The 19,809-nt window shown below is 45.6% G+C and overlaps 1 protein-coding gene across 1 annotated transcript; it reads right to left on the bottom strand.

The window, feature by feature from the left end:
• Nucleotides 1-1,594: 1,594 nt before the first annotated feature.
• On the bottom strand, nt 1,595-17,787 carry C1RL (complement C1r subcomponent like). The gene is made up of 6 exons (XM_046659386.1): nt 17,665-17,787; nt 16,857-17,085; nt 6,262-6,448; nt 4,829-4,954; nt 4,610-4,684; nt 1,595-3,519 (listed from the first exon to the last, which is right to left on the bottom strand). The coding sequence occupies exons 1-6, from the start codon at nt 17,745-17,747 to the stop codon at nt 2,747-2,749; spliced, it is 1,473 nt and encodes a 490-aa protein (XP_046515342.1). The 5' UTR covers nt 17,748-17,787; the 3' UTR covers nt 1,595-2,746.
• Nucleotides 17,788-19,809: the final 2,022 nt, after the last annotated feature.

The following is a 19,809-nucleotide window of genomic DNA, read 5'->3' as shown; positions in this document are numbered from 1 at the left end:
GGTGGAGCAATTTGCAGGAGTCTTGCTGCAACTGTGTAAGTTTCACCGTAAGATGGCAACATCGGCAAAAACAAGGACATGACTTCTGAGAAACAGCACATTGCGTTTCTTCTCTGGAAAACGTTTGAAAGGCCACGTTACTTATTGATCAGATCCTCAGTAACCCTTTCCTTGCCTCGTTCCCAGTCTCACATCTGGTCCCAAGTTGGAGCCCTGAGGGTCACAACTGCCCAGGGCCAGGCAAATGGTGTGGCTGTGGACCCAGCTGCCCTGGTCTTTTCTGAGAGGAAGACAGGCCCCTTGGGAGGGAGGAGGGGCTCTTGTCTCTCCTGCCCACCAGGCCATACTCCTGTTTCAAAAGTTTCCTCTTTGTGGAAGCCTTTCTTCGTCAACTCACCATGGCTCAAATACCCGATGCACGGTATTCCATAGGGAGGCTCAGGTGCAGAGCAGACCTCTCAGTTCTTAGGCCTTTGTAGTCTATCCTGCTTCTCCCCCTATTAGATTAATCCCTCCACTCCTCCACCCACCCACCCATTCACCCACTCATTCGTCCATTTATGGGTGACCTATTTAATATCACAGGCACTTTCCCAGGCAGTAGATTGCAAGGATGCACAAAGATGGGGCAGTTCCCCATTAGGCAGTGACCAAGTCATCAGTGAACGTAGTTAGCAGGTACATGCAAGATCAACCGAAGTTTGGAGGGTTTCTCTAGCAGGCGTGTATGTTGGGACTGAGGAATGAATCTGAGGCAGAGCTGGTCCATGACATGATCCATGGCCTTGTCGGGTCAGGAAAGAGAAAAGATAGGGAAGAAGGATAAAAAACAGATCAGGAGACAGGAGAGAAGAGGAATCTTGTCTAGCAAATTTCACATTAGCATCCTGACAGCAGTGTGTGTGTGTGTGTGTGTGTGTGTGTGTTTGTGTGTGCATAATAGGGGCAGGATGGCAGAGGTTAACAGGTAAGGAGGAGGTGGTCCAAGAAGGTAAGTCTTAGCTGAAGCTGCCCCGTCTGTCCCGGGGACTCTGAGTTCTGTCCTGGTGTCACACAACATGACTGGAAAGGGACAAGCCTGGACCTCGAAGCCTAGTCCTAGCTTGACCTCCACTCTGCCCAACCACTCAAAATAACTTACCTTACACACTTGTCTTAGACCCTTGGCTTATAGTAAGAATAGAAAGAAGAAACAGCCATATGAAGATTGCTCAAGTGCTTGTTTTCAAACCAGTGCTGAAGACATTGTCTGTTATGTTATTCATTCCTCTTAGGATTCGATTTTGGTGAAAAAAGGTTTCTTTCTTAAACTAATGGTAGGTTTCGCTCTGTGGACGTATCTATATCCGTATCCATATCTCTGTCTGCAGCTCCATCATCTGTGTCTATCTAGATCTAGATATGTGGATAGAGACATATAGATATGTATAGGTATATATTTTTTGCCTTTTCAGGGAGAAACTCATATCACTTTTTCAATAATAAAAATAAATAAAGTAAAACAAATATATGCTCATTAAATAGAATTTAGCAAACAGAGAAGCATAGAGGAAAACAAAACAGGCAAAATTACACTACCTAAAACAACCTCTGATTAATATTTTACAGTATTTTTAATAGTCTTTTGTACTATGTATAGGTTTAAAAAATAGAAGTAACCACATGCATGTGCAAATTTGAATCCTGCTATTTTTCAAGATAAATTTAACCTCGAATTACATGACTAACTTGACCTTCAATGCTAGCAAATTTGCTCTGTTTTATGCTATTCATTTTCTATTTCCATTTGAACAACTGTATTTTATTTGCATCTTTTGTTTGCAATCACCTCAAGTCCTACTAAGAATTCAAGAGTTGGCCTTCTAAGGTGGAGCAGTGCACTCAGTGGTGGGGGCACAGACCGGCGTGTCCAGAGCAAGGGGGGGTGTCTGCAGGGGATGGGGCCAGCAGGGGAGTGTGGGCCAGGTGTTGTCATGTTCATCGCAGCAGGAACTCCGGGGGCAGGAGAACCTGAAAGGTTGTAGGGATTGGGAAGGGGAAATGGGCGATACAGCAGGTCCTGAGGACAACGGAGAGGCATCAAGGAGTACTGGAAAGCACACGGCCTCGCAGTCCTGCATCAGCTGTGGGATGAGGGCAAGTCACTTTTTCTCCTTGAGCTTCAGATTCCTCATTTGTAAAATGTGGATAGTAACACATCCTTTGCAAACTTGGTGTGAGGAGTCAATGAAATAACAAATGTGAAGTGCCTCGTATACAGAAGATGGAAAACAAAAAACGAGCTGTTAGTATAATTGCAGCTAGGAATTGTGGTAAATGGTGAAACCAACTCAAGGGGCTTTGGGACGGACGGTTCAGAAATGAAATGCAACTAAGACCACTTGCCCCCGGCTCCACTTGAACAGGGGATGGGAGGGGGACTGTCTCCCAGGAGAGTACAGAAGAAGCTGTGTCAGCAGGAGGTGAAGTTCAAAATGAAACTCCTTAGGTGTACAGGGCTTCTCTGGGCATAGTGCAAATGCACAGGAGGGGAGAGGATGAGGAGGGGCCGTGGGACCCCACCTCCTGTCTTGGGTGGTGCAGGGCTTGAGTGGAGGATTTCTCTCACACAGTGGATTGCTGCAGCAGTGACCTGAATAGGGACTGCCTGCCCCCCCCCCCCCCCCCAGGGCTCAGTCCTCACTCCCAACCTGTCTCCTGTCTGGGCCCCCACAGTGCTGATGTCCGTGCTCAAGTGCCCCCAGGGTCAGTCCTTCCCGTCCATCACTCCCTTGATCCAGTCCATGTAGTTGAGCACTTTGGTATAGAAGCCGTACCCTTTGCCACACCCAATGCCCCAGGATACGATGCCTGTGGCCACCCAGTGATGGGCGCGATCATCCCAAACCACATAGACGCCACCACTGTCCCCCTGGCAGACACTCTGGGGCCGCATCTTATCCCCAACACAGAACATGTTGTCAGAAAACACCTCGGTCCTCTGCTTCTCTTGGAGCCAGGCCTTGCAGGCCTCCCTTGGGGCTACAGGCAGCCTTGAGTATTTCAACTCAGTAGTTAGCCAGCCCATCTCCACACCAAACCCGCTGACATAGCCCCACAAGCCGCTGACGTAGAGGGTCTCGCTGTCAGGCAGACAGATTGGGAGGAGGCTGGGGCCAAGAGGGACACTGTGCTGGAGCTCCAGGAGGGCAATGTCCCCATTGAAGTTGTGGGACTCGTTCTGACGGTAGTCTGGGTGCACCACCACGCGGCGCACAGGATGGTTCCCCAGTTTCAGCATCTCATCTATGTTCGTGTGGCCCAGGAACACATTCACGCTCCGGTTCTTCCCAGGAAAGATGCTGTCCTTGGGGTAGATGGTGTGGGCAGCGGTGAGGATCCATCTGTCGCCCAGCAGGGCCCCACCCCCACGGCCGTAGATACTGGTGAAGGCTTGCCAGGGAAAGTTGCCCAGCTTAGCTCTGGAAGATCCAAGGACATCCTGGTTGTGGGTGATGGGAGTGACTGGCCGTCCACAGACTGGGAGAGGAGAGGAAAGGGTGAAAAACCAGCAGCTACAGCAAGAGCCGTTTATTAAAGACCCACTTCTGTGAAGTGCACTCCCTCCTGCCTGCTCAGCCATTTTCAAATCACTTGTTTAGACTCTTGGTGGGACCATCCCTGAGCAAAATGAGGCAACAAGCAGTTTGTCCTCAGTGCTTCCTGCCTTTGTTTTCTGGGTCATTTCCCCACTTTTAAGATCTCCCAGTACCGCCCACCCTCTGCCCACTCCTAAAGCACAAGTCAGGCTGCCCCTAGAGCTTTCTTTGGGTCAGGAGTAAAATCTGAGAAGTTTACTCAGATTGGGTTAAAGACAATACTTTGACTCAAAAAAATGGGTTTCAAAAACGGTGGACTTGAACCCTCGTATATTGCTAGTGGGAGTGTAAAATGGTGCAACCATTGTGGAAATAATTTGGCACTTCCTCAGAAAGTTAAACATAAAGTTATGATATGACCCAGCAATTCCACTCCTAGGTATATACTGCAAAGAACCGAAACAGATGTTCAAACAGAAACTTGTACGTGGATGCTCATGTCAGCATTATCCATAAAAGACAAAAAGTGGAAACAACCCAAATGTCCATCAAGTGATGAATGGATAAACAAAATGTGTTATATCCTTACAGTGTAATTCTATTCAGCCAGGAAAAGGAATGGAGTACTGATATATGCCACAATGTGGGTGAACCTTGAAGACATTATGCTAAATGAAAGAAGCGAGACACAAAAGGCCACGTATTGTATGATTTCACTGATATGAAATGTGCAGAATAGGCAAGTCCAGAAGGCAGATTAATGGTCGCCAGGGGATGGGGGACAGGAAAGTTGGAGGTGTTTTTTTTTTTGTAGGAAGATTGGCCCTGAGCTATCATCTATGGCCAGTCTTCCTTGCCTCTCCTGCTCTGGGCCTTCTTGGTTCCCCTTTTCTTCCTCGCATCTGCCTGTCTCTCCGCTTTCTATTCTAAGGCTTTCTTTAACCCCTCTGTCCCACTCCCACTGGCCCTGTGTACAGCTGAGGCTTCCTGGGGAAGCGGCCTTCGTCACCCGCTGGCAGGTCACTACTCACCAGGCACACAGTGAGGAGCCTCTTTGCTGTCCTGTGTCTCCTTCCAGGGGCCCTGTGATGTGCAGCCGAGAGTCCCTGAGGAGTGAAAAGAGGGGAGGCAAAGGAAGAGGCTCAGAACTGGGAGGAGTGGGGCCAAAAGAGTAGGAGCCCAGAGGGCCTCAGGCCTCTTGGTGGGAGCGAGGCAAGTAGGAACCAGTTCCCCAGTAGGTGGGGACTCACCTGCTGGCACTGCCTGATAATAGGGCTCCTGGCAGTGGTTCTGGATCTTGGAGGGGTTGTCTCCAGGTGTGTGTGTGGCCTCAGAGCCCCCATTGGCCTGGCTCATAGGCCGACTGTGGTTCATACCTGTAGGAAAACAGTGGGCATTAGGACCCAGAACAGAACTGCAAATGGGCAACACAGGGACTGATTCTGGCCCATGGCCATATTTAGTTTGATCTGCACAGTTTTCTGTTTTAAAAACATTTGAACTATTTTTCACTGATCAGATTGTCAGTGCTAAAAAAAATTTGAAAATAACTGTGATAAGTAGGGTATGGGGAAACAGGCATTTTCATACATGATCGATCGGTGGGAGCATAAATTAGCAAAACCTTCTCGGAGGAAATTTGGCAATATCAAAATTAAAATTGCAAATGTTGGGGCCGGCCCGGTGGCCAAGTGCTTAAGTTCATGAGCTCCGCTGCAGGCAGCCCAGTGTTTCGTTGGTTCGAATCCTGGGCGCGGACATGGCACTGCTCATCAGACCAAGATGGGGCAGCATCCCACATGCCACAGCTAGAGGGACCCACAATGAAGAATATACAACTATGTACCGGGGGGCTTTGGGGAGAAAAAGGAAAAAAATAAAATCTTAAAAAAAAAAAAATTGCAAATGTTTTTGACCTAGCATTTCCATTTCTAAGAATTTACCCTCATATATGTGCTCAAAGATGTATACACAAGGCTATCCATAGCAGTACTGTTTGTGGAAGTAAAATATCTATCAGTGGAGGACTGATTAAGTACATTATGACGCAGCAAACAAAGGAATATTATATGCTCATTAAAAAGAATCAGGCAATGCTAGCCATATGTATATGGAATGATCTTTAAGATATATCATTGAGTGAGAAATGCCAAATTTAAAACATTGTGAATATTAGACAACACACACACCCACGATATTTATATTTGAATGGCATAGAAAGTCTTTGGGAAAATGTCTGGGAAATGGAGAACAGGGTGCTTTCTCGACAAGGTAGCCAGGGACTAAGGGCCAGAGATCAGAAGAAGACTTACTTTTTACCACATTGTTTCTTTTTGGAAATTTTTATCACATGCGTGCATGATCTTTCCAAAAATTCTGAGTTACCATTTGTAAATCTAAAATTTCACGTAAAAATCTAGATTTTTGGCTTCTCTTGAAAAATGAGATGATCTGTAAGCGCTAGGCGAGTAGATTGGCATGGAAACAACTGCTGGAACTGAGCAATGGCTGCCCCTTTAACCAGGCCGCTCACCAGCAGGGGCGGTGCTGGGGCAGGGTAGGGTTGGGCCCAGGTGTCCCTGAGCCCCGAGCCTCAGCAGTCGCTCAAGCTTCCACTTGTTGCTTCAAGATATCACGGGTCATGACCGTGAGCAGAGACTGCAACCCCAGGAGGGACACTTACCCACGGCTTGGTAGAGGGCCAGGAAGCCCTTGTGGAGGTGAGTGGTCCTGTCCTCAGAGGAGGCAGGTGCACGGAAGGTCAGCCGCAGACTGCTCGAGGACACAAACTCCTTCTGACCAGGGGGGCTGCTCAGTGGGGAGCCCTGCTGCCCACAGAACTGGCTTGGATCCATCCCACTGGCTGTGATCTGAAAGGGGAGGGGTGGGGGAACGGCAGGTGTGGGGTGATTCTGCACCACAAGTGGTCACAGGGTCGTGTTGTAGGCATGAACTCTAGCCCTGTCTAGAAGGTCTGCACACCTCTGGGGCTCTGGAGCCTAATTCGTGGAGTCTTGCTCAACTAGCTTCCTGTTCCATTACTAACTCCCAAGTTTCTTTGAGACATGACCAGATGCCTAATATATTTCTTTAGCCTATCATAATTATCTCATAAAGCCCACCATATTAACCTTCTTTCAAGAAGCTCCTTGGGAACCCCAGGGTTCCCAAATAGTCCACTGGATTGTAAGTTCTAAAAAGGCAGGAACTACATGTCTTTTGCTCACCACTGAGTCTCTGATGCCCAACATGGTGCCTATAGCATCATAGCTTTGAATCAATGAACATACAGATAAGTCACTCCCATCTGGCTTCCTCCACCCCCATCGCCCTCCACTTCTCTGAGTAACTTCCTGTGGCCAACATCTATGAAGCACTAAGACCTCTGCAAAGACTGAGCCTCTGGGGTTCTGGGCCTTTCCTGTTTTTGTTCTTTGGAGTGTCCCTGCTCTTATCCCAGGAACTGTAAGTGAAGCCCCGACAAGGTGTGGGAATCTGAGGACACAAAATGTACATGGTGTGGATACGCTGGCTATTGCTGCTTAACTTACATTGTTCTTAAGGAGGTCATCTCTGTTTCAGTCCCCTTCTGACTGCCTTGCCCCTGCTCAAATCCCTTCTTTGGGTTCCCCCACCCAACGAAGGGCACCTTGGAAGGGGTTCCCCTGCCATGCTCCCTGCTTAATCTCTATTCTGGGCACACAGCTCACTGCTCAGCTCATTTTATTTCTGATTTTCATATTGATCCACTTATCCTGGGTTCTTGCTAGTTCTTCATTCCCTCATTCTCCCAAAGACTCAAATTCCTTCATGACTCCATCAGCCCATTTCACTGTGATCACATTAACAGGGAAAAAGGTGGTATGAATAAAATTTCCTAGTCACCCCAAATGCCTTGCTTGGGCACATCACAAGACTGTTTTTTTTCCCTTAGAACATCAACAAATTTGAGCCCATATTTATGAGGCCTACCTCTTGGAGAAGAAGCATTTTGCTCTAGGAAACTGTCCTTTACTGATCTACTTGGTTGTAAAACCCTCCAGTTTTCTTTTTATCCTTCCTCATGAGTTGTTGGCTAAATAAAATCACTTAGGAGTCTAGCCGAGTAGAATGAACACTGACTGAAAGTTAAAAGCCCTGTGTTAAATTCTAGACTTTGCTCCTAACTCCCTGTGTGACATGAGGAATTCCCTAACCACCCCACATCTCAGTTTCCTCTCCTATAAAATGGTCTGTGCAGCCTCTTCCAGCCAGGACAACATCACGTCCAGTGCTGCTCTCCAGTATCTGCACAAAGAGCAGTGGTGAGGATGATACTAAATACCTGCTCATTCAAAATTCATTCTGTGTGTGTCCTACACTCATGGCAAGCTTGGATTTCATTCATTCTTTCATTTATTCCTTCGACAAACAGTTATTGATTACATTCTGTGTGTGAGACCCTGTGCTAGGTGCTGGGGATCCAGATATGACTAAGACAGAGTTCTGCTACTGAGGAGGCCCCAGTCTGGCTGAGGATACTGCCAAGTAAAAAATGAACTAGACTAGTGTGTTGAATTCTGCATTCAAGGTGTGTGTGTGTGTGTGTGTGTGTGTGACTTGCTCTGGCAGCAGAGAGGGAGAAGAATCCTGTTCCTGAGCTTGAACTCTCTCGATGACAAGGGAAGCGTCAGGCTGGGATTAAAACCGCCCATGACTGAGAAGAACAGGGCTCACGGTGGGTGCTCAACAGACATAGGCTGAATTGAATATAGTCCTGACTTCCAGTTGAATCGGAAGGAATAAATACATGCATTTATCTCCTTTCTCACCTCAACTCCCTCTAATGTGACAGCAAAGGGATAAAATGCTGTACATGATCACGGATAAAAAAGTGAGAGGGGATGACAGCAGATGAGAGATGTCAACATTTTGGAAGGTGGAATGGAGGTGGACAAGAGGCAACCTGAGTCTGCAAAGGTGGAAGCCAACATAAAGAAAGCAGCTTCTCATCACAGAACCCTGGAAAGTTTCAGAAATTGGGGTAACCGGGAACCCCCGAGGATGAGGATGACAGACAGAGAGCCTATGTAGTAAGGCCTCAGAACCCTGTGCATCCAGACAACTCCCTCTGGCTCACCCTCGCAGGAGACCTGAGTGTGAGCCAGAAACCCTGGACTTGGGGTCCCCCAGCCCACTTGACAGAGGGGCTGAAGGCTGGTACTGAAAACAGGGATTAGGTGAAAGTCTACACATCAAACAGTGAGGGGCCCTCCCCTGCTTGTTTACCAGAATGCTGGCAACCCTGAGCAGGCGACCAGAGCATTCCTCTTTGAGATTGGCTGTCCCCAAAGAAAATACTTCCTCATGTTGGCATTTGGGAGGCCCCCCCATAGCACATCTAGGTCACCTTGTTGGTAACCCTATTTTCAAACCTGTTGTTTCACAAGTTTTAGCTATCCACACATAGCACCCAATGCCATTCTAGTACTTCACTCTTAAATAGGAATGGCCAGCCAAGAATTGTCAGACATTGTGAGAAAGTCTCTAATATGGAAAGCAGAGACCAAAACAAGGGAACAGTAAAAAGGGACTTGAAGAAGTAGAAATAACACAGGGCACAGAAGAAACGTTTTAAAGTAATCCCAATAGAAGGAAAAGAGTAAGTATTGCCTCTATGAAAGAAGAACAAAAGTCTATAAAAAGGCACATTTAGAAAATAAGAATGAGTCTTTAGACATAAAAAAGTATGTTATCAGAAAAAAAGTTAATTAAAAAATTGGCATTTAGGAGCCTGCCCCCTGGGGCAGCAGTTAAGTTTGCATGCTCCGCTTTGCTGGCCCAGGGTTCGCCAGTTCGGATCCTGGGCACAGACCTAGACTGCTCATCAAGCCATGCTGTGGCAGGCATCCCACATATAAAATAGAGGAAGAGGCGCACAGATGTTAGCTCAGGGCCAATCTTCCTCAGCAAAAGAAGGAGGCTTGGCGGTAGATGTTAGCTCAGGGCTAATCTTTCTCAAACAAAAAAAAGGTAAAAAAAATTGGTATCTAAAATGAGGGATTCTTCCAGAAAGTGGAACAAAAAGACAAAGAGATGGAAAACAGAACAGAATGGACAAGAAAACGAAAGAATCAGTCCAGAATGTACAACAGCTAAATTAGGGGAGTTCCAGAAAGAGAAAATAAAGAAAGCAGAAGTCATTCTTCTACTTAAAAAAACATTAAAAAATGATTTCATTAAAATCATTAAAAAATCATTAAAAAAAAAACCAATACAAGAACATTCCCAAAATTGAAGGACTAGCTTTAAAAAGTCCCTGGATTAGAAACAACCCACATCAAGGCACATCACAATGAAAGTTTAGAGTACTGGTAATAAGGGAAATATTCCAAAAATTCTAGAGAGAAAACACTAAGGATCAGGAATCATAGTGGCATCAGACTGACAAATAGAAACGGCAAGCAATAGCATATATTGGAGTATATGAGGAAGCCATTTGGTATAAACCTAGTTTGGCCTGACTTTTTTTCCAAAAGGGCCAGACTGTGGCCATTGAGCATGCATTGTATATGTGCTTTAAACATTTACTATGGCAAGAACAAATGGCCTTAAGATAAAGGCGCAACTTCCCCCGACACTGGCATTTCCTTAAGGATAAGCATCTCTCCCTAGGCTAGGAACTGATTGCTGTGCTCACCTGTGACCACCCAGCTCACCTGTGACCACCCAGCTTGAGACAACAGACCTGCGACCATGCTGTGTCCACCAAGACGGCAGATCTGCTACCTGCTGTGTCCATCAATCACTGTGCCAACAGAGTGACTATTGTAAAAGGGACATTTCAATCATATGTGAAACATCCTGTTTCGGGGTATATAACCACTCTGTGCATGCCACTTCTCGGTGTGCAGGAAGAAAGGCCCTGGGCCCCGGGCCTCAGATTTTAGCTCAGAATAAACTCACCCAAATTTTCATTTATAGATTGGTTATGGATTATTTTCATCGACAAGACTTAACAACACTAGAGCCAGAAGACAGGGTCACCAAGATTCTGAGAGCAAAATGACGTCCAACCTAGAATGCAACCCAGACCAACTGTCCATCAACTGTGAGGGCAGAACAAAGACATTTAGGGGTCCGTGAGATCCTCTAAAATGTATTCCCTCATGCTCTTTCTGAGGATAATGTGCTCCTCCAAAATGAGGGAGTAAAGCCAGAAAGAGACTGATAAGGGATTCAGTTCCAACCCAGGGCAGGTAGAGGCAATGCCCACAATGGGAGGGAGGGGACTGCTCGGATGTGTGCAGGCTCAGAGGGCAAAGAGCTCAGACTGAAGACAAATCATCAGGAGACCTCAGGTGGGATGCCACCAATTGGAATACAAAGGAGGATGGAGAGACTGCGGGTTCTACTTGAACATGTCGGGAAGAGATTTACTCTCCTGGCTAAGCGTTTGGGGGGATTAGTTACAGAGAGAATTAAGCAAACTAAAAATCAAAACAAAAACAAACAAAAACCCCACAGAACTCCATGCAATTATTGACTCCTGGAAAACCCAAAAGTTGGAGAAGAAAGGAAATATAATTATTGCACACCATGTGCTCATATGTGAATACTTTAAAGTCAATAATGTAAATAATAAATATAGATTCAACTAAAAATGATAATATAAATAAACTGGGAGGATGGGGGAGGGGAAATGTGGGGGGTGAAGGTCTGAGAGAGATAAAGCTCATCCCATCTTCTGCAGGTGGAAGTTAACAGACAATACATAAAAACCCCCTCCCAAAACAGAAAAGGCACGTTGATAAATAAAAATGGCAAGCAATATGGTATATTGGAGTAAATGAGGAAGCCATTTGGTGTCAACCTAATTCGGCCTGATTTTGTTTTTCCAAAAGGACCTGACATGGCCATTGAGCATGCATTGTACATCTGCTTTAAGCATTTGCTATGTCCCAAAGGCAAGAACAAATGGCCTTAAGATAAAGGTGCAACTTCCCCCCACATTGGCATTTCCTTAAGGGTAAGCATCTCTCCCTAGGCTAGGAACTGATTGCTGCACTCACCTGTGACCACCCAGCTTGAGACAACAGACCTGCCACCCTGCTGTGTCCACCAAGATTGCAGATCTGCTACCTGCTGTGTCCATCAATCACTGTGATGTGAGACAGGGCAGTCTCATGACTATTGTAAAAGGGACATTTCAATCATATGTAAAATATGTTCTTTGAGGGTATATAACCACTCTGTACATCCCACTTCTTTGGTGCCCTTCCTTCCATGGGGAAGGATGGCCCTGGGCTATATGGTCCTCACATTTTGGCTCAGAATAAACTCACCCCAATTTTGATTTATAGATTGGTTATGGATTATTTGTATCAACATTTCTTGGTGTAGTCACAGCAGGATTTCAGAGAAACCCATCCGAGACCACTGGGAATCTACACTGCACTGGCATTTGGTACCAATAAGGGCCCATTGAGCCTCCCCAGATCACCGCATTCTTCAGGTGACCCTGGTGAGTTCTCCTGAAAGCTAGACCTCCTTATTTTAAGTTGATGGTCCAAGAGTTTATATGAGCTGGTTAAGGTCTTAAGACTAGGTGTCTTAGGGGGGTACCGGTACATATCCTAGCCAGAGTAAGCTAGGGGGAGTTCCTAGGAAAGAGAAACCTGTGGGGAATTCCTAGGCCAGGGGAGCCTAGAGGGAACTTTGGAGTGAATGGGGCAGGCTGACCTTTTTAATTTGACTTTAAATTGGAAAGAACTGTGTTTATAAAGTCTGAACAAACTGCTTGATAGAGAAATGAGAGACTGAACGTGTTCAGCTCCAGAGAAAAGGGACACTCTCCTCCTGGCTGAAAAGGCATTCTCAGGCAACTGAGGACCTCAGCGGGAGTGTCAGAGGATCAATCCTTGTGATGTGTAGTGGTCCCATAGGGAACTCCACTCTTATTCACGTTAATTAATCACAGGCTCGTCTCGGACACACACATAAGGGCTGGTCACCCAGATGCTCCGAGCCCCCAAGGTGGTTTTAGACTGCCGGCGGGAGAAACCGACGCATGTAAGCAGCACATTTTCTGACCCATTACACTGTCCTTAGAAGTTGTTTGGACTTTATAACAAAACAGAATTGAAAGAGAAGTGGGAAATCGAGCTTCTAAAAAAGCCCAATCAGTTCCAAAATGGACAGCCTCTCCTCGGAACTTGAGTTGGCTTCATGTTGTGACTGCAATTGCTTAACAAAAGGGGATATTCCCAAGCCAGATTCCTAAAGCCGAAAAAAGAAAGAGAAAAAAAGAACCTGGGAAAACAAGTTTTTCTGCTGAGGTCTGCTATGAGAACACGGTAGCCCAGCAATCTAAGGAAAATCTTTGTTGTTTCTGTCTGTTGTTTATGTGTGTGTCTATATATGTATGTTATAAATGTGTGGCATTTTACCCCCGGATGGTACGATTTCTAAAGCGCTCCATTCAACTGACTTAAAGTAAGTGCTTACAAAAATTTTTCTAAATGCAACTAACCCAAATGTCTTTTAAGTTAACATGATATGAAATAATCTTTGGTAAATGAAAGCTTGTTTAAGTTTGTTGGTTTGATTAAAACAGGCCTGCCCTCAGAGCTTTCAGCTTTGGATATCATACAGACACGCGGCCTTTATTCTGTTTCTCGGTCAAATAAGCTGATGTTCTCTCTTACAAAACTGGTTAACAAAAACAATAACTTAAAATGATGGCTAATTTTGTCTAAGTCTCATCAAGTCTTATAGGCAATCTAAATGATGATTGAGAACAAGTAACTAAACAGAAGTGAAAATGACTTGGGTGAAAGTCTAACAATAATTATGTGTTACCATGTACAGACTTAAAAGAGCTTCCAGAATCTCTCTGGTAACTGGAAACTTTGAAGTTTGCTAGGCTAATTTAAATGATAAAGAGTCATTAAATATCTAGATCATCTCTAAATAAGATAGACTGTTGGACATTAATTACTAAATATAAGTTTATCTACTTCTGGCTTCTTATTACAGAAAAACTAAAAGGTGTTTAAGTGTATTATTAAACATGTCTTAAAAGGTATTTATAAATTGCCAAACCACAGAATGCTAATGTAAAAGTGGTTTATAATTGCTCACTTCTTAGTTTTCACTAAAAATTAAGGTTTTAAGGGTTAAAAATTCAAATATATGTTATTAAAGCTACCAGAAATTAATAAGAAAAACATATTTGTATTCAGAGTAAGGTGTAAGTTTTCAGTCAAAAGGTATAAAGATTGGAAATATTTTTGTTTGGTTAAGAAAGATAAATTTGTCCTAAAGTACTAGGAAGAAAAACAGAAGGGCATGGGACAAATTTTGAATGTAAAAGAAAGTGACAGAAGGTTGGTGGAAGTAAAACCCTGAGGAATGTTGTACATGGTCAAGATTAACGATTAAAGCTAAGATTACAATAAATCTAATTAAGTGAATAAGGTTTAATATCAAAAGTAAACTGATGCAAAGTTAAAATTTGGCTTTCTCTCTTTTTTTAAAAGGATAATTTTCTTCAACTCAGTCTGTTCTTGATAAAGAAGCTATCAAAAGTTTTTCCTTTGAGTAAGTTTACCTAAAAGACAGAAGATCTGTGTTTTATTAAAATAATTTCCTATGTTAAAAAAGACTGAGTTCTCACTATTAAGGATTTTGACTGTTTCTGTTGTCACTTTGGTTAAATATTATTATGAAGGACTTTTTCAGTTACTCTTGTTTTACGGTGACAAGATCAGCAACCCCTTGATCTTGTTTAAATGTGTTTTAAAATCTTTTGATATTTTTGTCAAGCTCTCAATAATTCATATTCTAAATGAAGTCTTTATTTGACATTCTTTGAGAATTTTCAGAGGGCCCTAGGACTTCTCAAAGAAATTTTTTCTCTCTTCCTATAAGGGAGGGATACTAATCAGGCTTGTTTGGTGCTAAATTGCATGGGAAGCATTGTCAAGTACATGATGATAAACCTACTTAGGTTATATTGTGTAGGTAAATATTATTCACTATTTTAAGCCTGCTCCCTTGCTTCCAACATCACAAGGGGAGAAGACCATGACTGCATTCTATTAGTTAATTTGGTTTACAAATCGGTCTTGCTTAAAAGATAAGCAAAGATGTTATCAAGCTGGATATGCTGTACAGCCTCAAGAATGCCTGCTACTTTCTATTAACTCTGCTAACCCAGTAAAAGATTTCCTTCTATAGGCTCAAGAAATTGCCATGGAAGAAAAAATATGTGTATATAAAGGTGGCAACAAAAAGGGAAAAACTTTTGGAAACTTTCTCCCAGAGTAGCTCATATAGCCTATACTTGTTGTGCTATATGCCCAAGATATAATCTAGGAAAACCACTTCATGAGTCATTAGGCCTCTGTTCCCTTCCTAAGGGACCCTTTGAGGTATTACAATTGGGCTTTGGCCAAATGTCACCATCTCAAGGATGAATATGTCTTGTAATGATATGCATGTTCTCACATTTTGTTGAGGCCTTTCCTTGCAGAAGAGCGACAGCTTTAGCTAAATTATTATTGAAAAGGATAGTTCCTGTTTGAGGAATTCCTACTGAGTTACACAGTGACTGGGGAACTCATTTCACCAGACAAATAACCAAATCTATTTGTAATATTTGGCCAATAATGCAGGATTTCCACTGCACCTACCATCCCCGATCCCCAGGATTGATGGAAAGAACTAAAGGCACAAACAAAACTCAATTGGCAAAGCTTTCAGAAGCAGTAACTCTCTTATGGCCAAAAGCTCTTCTGCTAGTGCTCCTTAATCTTAGATCTATACTTTTTGTAAACATTGGCTGTCTCCTTTTGAAATAATAATAAAACAGCCTGTACAATTAGATGAAGAACCAACTTTGCTTAAGGGATATATTACATTGTTGTCAGGGTCTTATTGAAATGCTTAAAAGAAATGAAAGATTGGTAGCTAATTGTTTCACAGAGAACTCCCAGACCTTAAGGATCATGGACTATAACCTGGAGAATTTGTTTATCAGAAGAGACATCACATAAAAGAGTCTTTGCAGCCTGTTGAAAAGGACCACGTCAGGATGAGAAGAAGACGGCATCTGTGGTAGACAGCTGTCCCAAGACTCCAGACCAGGCCTGTATTCCCAACCTTATATCCCCTCACTTAAACCTGTGTTATCCTTAAACTGTATACTATTTTATAGTTGTTCCATTTAAGGTTTTGGAATACTATCATACTTAAAGAAAGTGATTAATTTGGAAGACTGGTCTTGAAGGCCAGGCATTTATTGGGTGTCTCCTAATGGAACTCAATGGTTATGTGAAACAAATCTCTGGCCTTGGGTACTGCCTGGATGGCTAAAACACTGCACCCTGAGTTTCCCTTGGATGTGGGGAAGGATTCACAGTGAGTTAACACCTGTTGCCAATCTCCCTCTCTTTAAGGCCAGATGGGCTCATTCAATGGGGAAGGAAGGCCCCAGGCTACATGGTCCTCACATGGTCCTCACATTTTGGCTCAGAATAAACTTACCCCAATTTTGATTTATAGATTGGTTATGGATTATTTGCGTTTTGCATTGACAATGTCATTTATACATGTGAAAATGGATACCAGATGAAACAGCTACGTGAATTGTAAACAGTTGCCCCTGGGGAGTAGCCATGCGATGGGAGGTGTAGGCTGGAGACCGCTGTTTTTCATTATAAGCCTTGTAGTACTCCAATTAAAAGAAAAAAACTATGTACGTGTATTATTTTGATATAAATAAAATTTAAACCAAAAGATAATGTAAAGTACTGTTTTTAAAGTGTCCTTATTCTGAATAATGCCCCAGTTATGTCAAGTTTTGCGATAGCTCCTCTAAGTAAACTCGAACAGTTATCTGCTCTTTTGTTACTTTTTATGCCCAGCTTCCTAACCTGACAGAACAGGCACTCAATAGATGCTTGATGGTATATTTTTAAAACTGATGTGTGAGTCCTCGCTTTTCTACTGCAGGGATTTGCAGCATTTGTGTATCCCTTTGTAAGGCTTCAAAGGCAGTGCCTGTCCTGCTGCCCTCTCCTTTGCTCTGTGGGGCCTGGCACAGGCAGGGACAGGGTGGCCGGTGGGAGGCTGTGCACTGGCCTAGAACCTCGCCTCCTAGGCAAGCCTGCCCTGTGCCCCTGACTCTCCATCCATCGTCTGTAATTCAGGGCATAGCCACATCCCACTGCCCCTGGGCTCCAGGCCAGGAGGCTCCCTCCCCAGACTCCCCCCAGGACCCCCACCCCAGCTCACTGTGACAGAGTCCCGCTCACAGTCCTGGGATGGCTCCAGGTCAAAGTCTTGGAAGACGAGCCTCACGGCAAAGCCCTCTGGAGCCTTGATGTCAATGGAGCTCTGTTGGCCTTTGAGGTAGGGCTCTGGGTACCCGGGGGATGTCAGCTTCTGGGGTAACTGCTGGGCCAAGAGCACGGAGCCCTGTGTGGGGCAAGCCTGGAGGACTCCCCAGAGGAGCAGCCACCACCTGTGGGTGGGGGAGGGCAAGATGAGTCCACACAGCCATGGCCCGAGGCTTGAGGAAATATGAAGTGTGGGGGCAAACAATACTAAAGGATCGAGAGGTCTGGCAAAGGCACTTAGCAGCTGTGGCTTCAGCCCTTGAGGCCTGGGCACCTCCTGGCTACTCCCTATTGCACCTCCTCACCCCAATTCCTTCAGCCTCCTGGTCAGCCTGAGCTTGGACCTGAGTTTTCCACTACTGCTCGTCTCCCTGGAGAATCTCATCCAAAGTAGGGGGCTGCTTTCTTCTTCAGCAAACCCCACTCCCACCCTGGGATCCGAGGGAGCAATGGTACAAGCGAGGGACAGTTAAAATATGCCAGTTTCCTGGCTCACAGCATTGAGCCTGACCACCCCCTAGGGAAGGCTGCTAGAGGCACAGGCAAATTCCAGTTCCCCTCTGCATTAACTGGCTCTGCGTGTGTGTGTGTGTGTGTGTGTGTGTGTGTGTGTGTGTGGGCGTGTGTGTGTACATATGCCCCTGGGCCCCCCTCCCTCTCCCCACCCTCTTCCTCTCCTCCAGACCTCTCCACAGCACACTCACATCTTGCCTGGGCAGCTTGTGGAGTGGGGGCTTCCCCAGAGATGGTTCCCCCACTCTGAGAACAGGCATCTGGAACCGGACATCTGGGACTTGAGAGGACTTGGCCCAGGCCGTGAAACAGGAAGTGGGGCTGGAGAGGGCCCTGGGGGGAGGAGGGAGAAGTTACTGGAAATGAGTTAAGTAACTCTCCCTGGTTCCCTTTTTCTAATTTTCTGGTTTGAGCGCCACCTGCTGTCTGACTCAGGAATAGCTCGCCCACCATCTTTCAGAGGAAAACTTCTCCCAAACCGCAACAGTGCTCAGAAGAGATTGTGGCACTGACTCTTGACTCTTTTGTATCATTTAAAACTAATTTTTACCAAGTTCGTGTATCATACACAGTGAGGTGGCTCCTTGTGAGCTATGGCTGTCACCTTTCATGGGCCATACCTCTCCCTCCCTGGCCTTTGGACTCATTTATGTTACCAGCCCCCCTCTTGTAGAAACTGAAGTTTGTGACCCGTGAACTTGAGCTTCTTCTGTCCTCTCCCTCCTCGCCAAGCATGCTGGAGACACTCACCCAGGTGACCTTTTGAATCCTGCCCACAAGCCTGGAAGCTGCTTGTCCTGCATGGTCAGGCTGGCACAGGGTGGGGGTTGGGCCCAGACTCAAGCATCTTTAGGCAGATGCTGGGGGCCACGGCTGTGGGCAAAAGCTGCCCTGCCTGCACCTCCAAGAGGGACACTCACCCAAAGCTTGGCAGGGGGTCATGAAGCCCTGGTGGAGACCCATGGTCCTGTTCTCAAAATGATGTGGGCTTGGTGAGCCGAGGAGTTGAAAGAAAGATTTCTTGGACTCTCAAGGAATGGCAGTAGTGCTCTTTTATTTAGAGAATAGTGTGGAATAGCATGAGGACGGGACCCATGGGCAGTCAGAGCTGCTGCTGCTGCTGCATGGGGACAGGACCCATAGGCAGTAAGAGCCGCTGCAAACGTGAGTTGAGGCTAGGGCTAAATTTAAGGCATAGGTATGTGAGTTATCTGTTTACAACACAAAGGAAAGAATATGTAAAAAAAGTCATTAAAATGGTATCAGTGCAGGTGGGGTCTGGTTATTGGGTGGTCCTATAACATTAGATAAGCATCAGACCGGATTAAGTCAGGACATCCCACGCTTCCCTGAGGATGTTGGTGGGGTGGGGGAGGGGGGGAGAGTCAGCTACATGAGGTCACCAGACAAGCACAATAAACAAGACTTAAGTCCTTGCCGTCCCCATTAAGAGTTTCTAGAGATGAGGTCATCCCCCCTTCCTCCTGGTGCGGAGAGAGAGACACCCCCACAGATGGAGACTTCCTTCACAAATGCAAATGTCTCTCATCAAAGGACAAGCAAATTCCACTCCTCAGAGCCTCCTTCCTGTCTGCAGTTTTTAAAAGTAACCAGCCTAAAATAATCCTCATCAAAGGGAGGCAGGCGGAAGGTCAGCCACAAACTGCTCCCTGAGGACATAAACTCCCTGTGACCAGGGGGGCTGCCCAGTGGGAAGCACTGCTGCCCACAGACCTGGCTCGGAGCAGCCCCACTGGCTGTGATCTGAAAGGGGAGGGGAGGACTGGGGAGACAGGAAGGTGTGGGGTGAATCTGGACCATTGGTGTTAACAAGGTCATGTCATGGGTGTGGACTCCAGCCCCATCTAGAAGTTCTGCACACCTCTGGGGCTCAGGGTCATAACCCATGGTGGCTTTGTCAAATAGTTCTACTTACCCTTTCTCTCTCCAATCTATCAGCCGCAAAGGCTGCTATGTGCTGGGAAGGACTCTATCTACTCCAGGGCTCTTGGTCCACTCTTCTTTCAAGAGAATCTCTGGGAAACCTTAGGGACACTCCCAAGCCATCCACTAGGCCAGCCAGTAGGCTCCATTCAGGCAGTGGAGCCTTGGCTCACCATCGCTGGTGGCTAGGATGGTGCCTAGTGCACGTGCACGGTTGAATCTTGAATATGTGGGTAGAAGCTCTCTGCCGTCTTCCTCCCTTCTTCCCCCACGCTTACCTCTAATCCCTCTTCTTCCAGCCCCGCTATCGCTTTGCTGAGTACTTTACCAATCTCTGTGACCTGACTTTTCCCCCTTCCCCTCCTCCTGCAGGAGACTTCTCTACCCCACAC

Source organism: Equus quagga, chromosome 1, assembly GCF_021613505.1.
Source record: "Equus quagga isolate Etosha38 chromosome 1, UCLA_HA_Equagga_1.0, whole genome shotgun sequence".
In the NCBI taxonomy this organism is placed as follows: Eukaryota; Metazoa; Chordata; class Mammalia; order Perissodactyla; family Equidae; genus Equus; species Equus quagga.
This window is presented reverse-complemented; position numbering and strand designations above follow the sequence as displayed.

Excerpts from the sequence above, each read along its gene's own strand:
- C1RL (XM_046659386.1), bottom strand. The coding sequence starts at position 17,747 with ATGTCCGGTTCCAGATGCCTGTTCTCAGAGTGGGGGAACCATCTCTGG. Across the intron at positions 17,086-17,664 it reads ACAAGCTGCCCAGGCAAGAT|GTGGTGGCTGCTCCTCTGGG; the intron begins GTGAGTGTGCTG and ends CCCCACCCACAG. Across the intron at positions 6,449-16,856 it reads GTGAGCGGGACTCTGTCACA|ATCACAGCCAGTGGGATGGA; the intron begins GTGAGCTGGGGT and ends CTCCCCTTTCAG.